This window comes from Merops nubicus, unplaced genomic scaffold (assembly GCF_000691845.1).
Source record: "Merops nubicus isolate BGI_N331 unplaced genomic scaffold, ASM69184v1 Scaffold50297, whole genome shotgun sequence".
NCBI classification, from domain to species: domain Eukaryota; kingdom Metazoa; phylum Chordata; class Aves; order Coraciiformes; family Meropidae; genus Merops; species Merops nubicus.
In genome coordinates this window covers 1-4307 of record NW_008620582.1, presented here as the reverse complement: position 1 = coordinate 4307, position 4307 = coordinate 1, and the positions used below count along the sequence as shown (strand labels likewise).

The 4307-nt window shown below is 46.8% G+C and overlaps 1 protein-coding gene across 1 annotated transcript; it reads left to right on the top strand.

Moving 5' to 3' along the window:
* Positions 1-274: 274 nt before the first annotated feature.
* On the top strand, positions 275-4279 carry LOC103776622 (26S proteasome non-ATPase regulatory subunit 7; the record flags this gene model as incomplete). The annotated part of the gene is made up of 5 exons (XM_008944139.1): positions 275-366; positions 1671-1763; positions 2616-2713; positions 3017-3097; positions 4184-4279. Coding segments are annotated over 5 exons (460 nt in total), but the record flags the coding sequence as incomplete, so codon positions are not given.
* Positions 4280-4307: the final 28 nt, after the last annotated feature.

Genomic DNA, 4307 nt, shown 5'->3' with positions numbered 1-4307 from the left:
CGCTTGGCTTGGGCCGCGGCCCCCTCGTTAGCCCCTGGGGCCGTGTAGTCCTCTCTCGGCATCGCGGGGCTGCAGGGTTTGATTCCGTGGGCCCCGAAACGCCTATTTCTGGGTATAACTTAACAATCAGTAGCGAAACCATCCTAACGCCTCTTCTCCCGCTGCCCTGCACACTCTCTAACTCGCAGAACGCGGGCGAAGCAAGTGCTCCTCTGGTGTCTTTGCCCCCGGGTCGGGCTCCCCGTCGCGGGCACTGACAGTCTTTTCCATTTAGAATAGGGAAAGTTGGAAATCAGAAACGAGTCGTTGGTGTGCTGCTGGGCTCCTGGCAGAAAAAGATACTAGATGTGTCCAACAGTTTTGCAGGTGAGTTTGGGTGTCCTACCCTCGTTGGAACCTACTGAATTATTTAAATAGGTGAATCGCACTAGGGTTTTTTTTTTAAGCCACTCTGCCAGAGCACAGATTGTTCCCTCCGTGCACAAATCAACCCGTATCTAACAAAAGCTGCTAACGGCTGTCAGAAATACACCCATTCCAGCCAGCCCTGTGCTGCATCTTCCCTGTAATATTGTGCAATATGGAGCATTTGGGGAGTGGACATAAAACTCTGTAAAAATGCCAGTGACAGTTTTGCTGCATTGGCCTTGCTGACCTCTGCAGAGTGATCCCTGGCTCAGCACATCCCGAAATCACAGCTCTCCGTGCTGAGGCAGCTGTTACCTGCCTCTGGAAAGATTTAATGTATATTTTAGCTTTATGTCTTTTTCTCAGATTTTGTCTGATTACTTTCTAGTTTTTGAGTGTGTTGTTAATAGTTTCCCCTGAGTTCCTTAGCTGGGACTGTAGAAGCACTTCTTGAACACCAGGCCTTGCTGACCCATTTGTGTCAGCTGCATCGTTTCCTTCCCAGTGGGGCTGCTCTGTGGCAAAGCAAAATTACCTTGGGTTGTACGTGGGGTTTCATAGGTTCTGTGGAGTTTTTCTGCCAAGTGTGGACTCTGTTGGTTTTTTTTCCAATTTTTGGAAAAATGTTCTTCCATTTGAGTTGAAAAGAGGCGGCTTTATCATTTTCATAGTCCTTCAGTTGTGAAGCTTTTACTGTACCTGTAAATTCAAAGGCTGAGTCCAGTCCTTGTATCAGCACTGAGCCTGTACCTGTCTGCACACTGACTGACAAAATAACTAGCTGTTCACTCAGGGGTAAAATATCCTCACTTAAAGTGCCTCATGGTGTTCTAGCAGTCTACAAAAGTGCTGATGACGTGTGTTTTACACCAGAAACTAATTTCTAAGCAGGCTGTTGTTGATCAACAAGCTCTGAAATCTGCAGCAGCACTCAGCTGATCGTATCAAATGTCTGTGCGTGCTGTTGAGTCACTTTTGCATGTGGGAGGGTTGACTGGTGGCTGACGTTGGCCATGGAGGATTGCCCTCAGAAGGCTTTGCATTTCACTGCTCAGTCCAGTGTGAGTCAGTAGGAGACAGCCTCTGCCTGAGTGACCTGCCAGCACTGCAGGTGAGCTTGTGCAGCAGTGTTGCAGAACAGTTGAAGCTGGTTAAAATCCTCTGCCTTTTAGCATCTGCAGGTACCATCAACCACAGTTTCTAGAAACATTTTCATTCTGGAAGTTGGATTCTTAAATACTGACATTTTGCTTTATTCCCAGTACCTTTTGATGAGGATGACAAGGATGATACTGTGTGGTTTCTAGACCATGACTACCTGGAGAACATGTATGGAATGTTTAAGAAGGTTAATGGTAAGTTGAGGTCTTTCTGCAATCAGGGACACTCTTCCAGGGAGACTTTCAAGACTGTGGATGGGGGAGTGAATTTGTAGTAAGGCAGAGAGTTAATTGCTCACCTAAGAAGCCACTCCATGCTAATTCCTGGCGTGGCTTCGCTTCCACTGACAGTTTTCCATGAGTTAATTTGAGCAAGTCGTTCTCAATAGATTAATTTATACCTCACTGGTTTTCCCAAGTCTCCTGACAGTTCTGTATCTTCAGAATACTTCAGATTTTAAAAATGCTGTTATTTCTGAAGATTCAAAGCTGCTTTGTCTGTAACCCATTCTCACAGTTGTGCCCTGAAATTATTTTTTTATGAATGCAGACACTGCAAACTCACATTTTGTATGTAATGATTCTAATTGCTCTCCACTGCTTTTTTAAAAAGCATCTTTACTGCCCCGTTTGAGATTCCAGAGCTGAACATTCAGCCAAAACTGTGATTCCTGTGAGCTTTCTTAGCCCTGGGACCAGCTGTCATTCTCAGTTCACATTCCAGGGTTTTTGCAGCTCTAGATGTCTTTTTCAAGCTGTCAGGTGCTGATACCTGCAGAAAAAATGAATGGTATGAAATAGTCCAGTTTAGTTAGGAACCTAGGAGTATAAGCAATTAGTACTCTTCAATAAGTATGAATTTTAGCCCACCTCTTTGTCACAGGCCATGTCACCATCTCACCTACTGCAATTCCCCCTACTTTACACTTGTCTCCTACGCACATCAGGTTTTCACCCTTGGTTTGCTCATTCAGTCTCTGCCTAAATCTTTTTGCTGTTTTTTCACCATGCAAGCCTGATTTGGAATCTTTTTTTGGTTTTGCTCAGCTAGAGAAAGAATAGTTGGTTGGTACCACACAGGCCCTAAACTACACAAGAATGACATCGCCATCAACGAACTGATGAAAAGATACTGTCCTAACTCTGTAAGTGCTGTGCTTTTTTGGGTTGAGTTTTTCCCTCTTTGGTCTTAAATGGGCATCTGGGAACCCTTGGCCCCTACCTTTGTTGCTGGTGATAGAGCATGCTGCAGACCTGGTAGCTGTGAAGTGGTTGGGAAGCTCAGATCCCAGCCTTTTGAAACAGCTCTGTGTGTCTTTTCTCAGTGCCTGAGGTGAACTCCTCTGAGCAGCCAGTGTAGCGCTGCCCTGGGGAGGAGCTGGCCTGGGGATTTTTTTCTAGCCTTTGAACGAAAGGCGGTGTTTTGAAATGTTTGCTTCTTCTGTAAGGTCTTGGTGATTATTGATGTGAAGCCAAAGGACTTGGGGCTGCCCACAGAAGCTTATATTTCAGTTGAAGAAGTTCACGATGTGAGTATTTAACACTTCTCTCTGCCTTTTCCTAGGAAAAGGATTTCCACTAAAAGGCAGCCAGTAGGATTCCTCTCTTTTCTGAAGGATGCACAGCCCATGGTTGCCCTTTACATATGGGATGTTGCACTTGCTAGAGAGCCTGTGACCTCCAGCCAAAACCTGCTGAGGCCAGAGGTTAAATCCCAGTCATAATCTAAGCATCTGTAACTAAAGCTTTCAACCAGTGATGCTGTTGGAAGAAAAGCTGCGTGTTACTGTTTGACCTGAGGAATTCCACAGCTCTGTATGATTTAGATGCTTCTTACCTGTTTGTGTCATGTCTTTGACCATGAAGTCCTAGATGGGAGCACTTGAAGGTCACTTCTACACACAGCCTGTTTGCAGAGGTGCTCTGAGTAATTTTGTACTTATTTGTGACCTGCCAGTGCTGAGTAGGTAGGTCAGCTGTGAGCAACACTTAGTAATCATTTGCCACACTGTGCGGACAAACAACGTGCAGTAGGATGTCTGTTTTAGCTTCTCATTTGCAATTGTTTGATTTTAATTATGTTCTGGATGTGTATAAAAAGTTCGATCCTTTTGCTTTTCTGAGGCCCCCACTGTAGAGAAGAAGCTGCTCCCTAGTATTGTAGATCTTGTACCTGCAGGATTTGGTTTTAGTTCTGTGAGTTCACAGCAGGCCTAGTGGGGCTTGCTGCTTTACTCTGTAGAGGTCCAGGTGGTGGTTTTGAAAACATGGGTAAAACTGGTTCACAACATTCCCAGGCTGAATTTCTGAGAGTACCGACCTTACTATGCAGCTTTGCTCATTGCAGCACCAGGGTTTCTCACACTCTGTAAAATCCCCTGGTTTTAAAGGTCGTTGTGATTCACTTACACACTCCCCCCCTTAGCTGCATACCAAAGTCCCCTGATTTGCCATAATTTGCCCCATCGCCTCTCCCTGGCCCTGCACACGGGGTCAGTTAATCTTGCCCGCGGCATCGTGCGGGTTGTCCCACCGCTGGCGCCTGCCCTGGGGAGCTGGCTGCACTCCGAGGGCTGGGCTCCGCCTGACGGCGTCTCTGTCCTTGCTCCTCCAAGGACGGCACCCCCACCTCCAAGACGTTCGAGCACGTGACGAGCGAGATCGGGGCCGAGGAGGCCGAGGAGGTCGGCGTGGAACACTTGCTGCGGTAAGCGGCCGTGGCGCGGGCGGGTCCTGCAG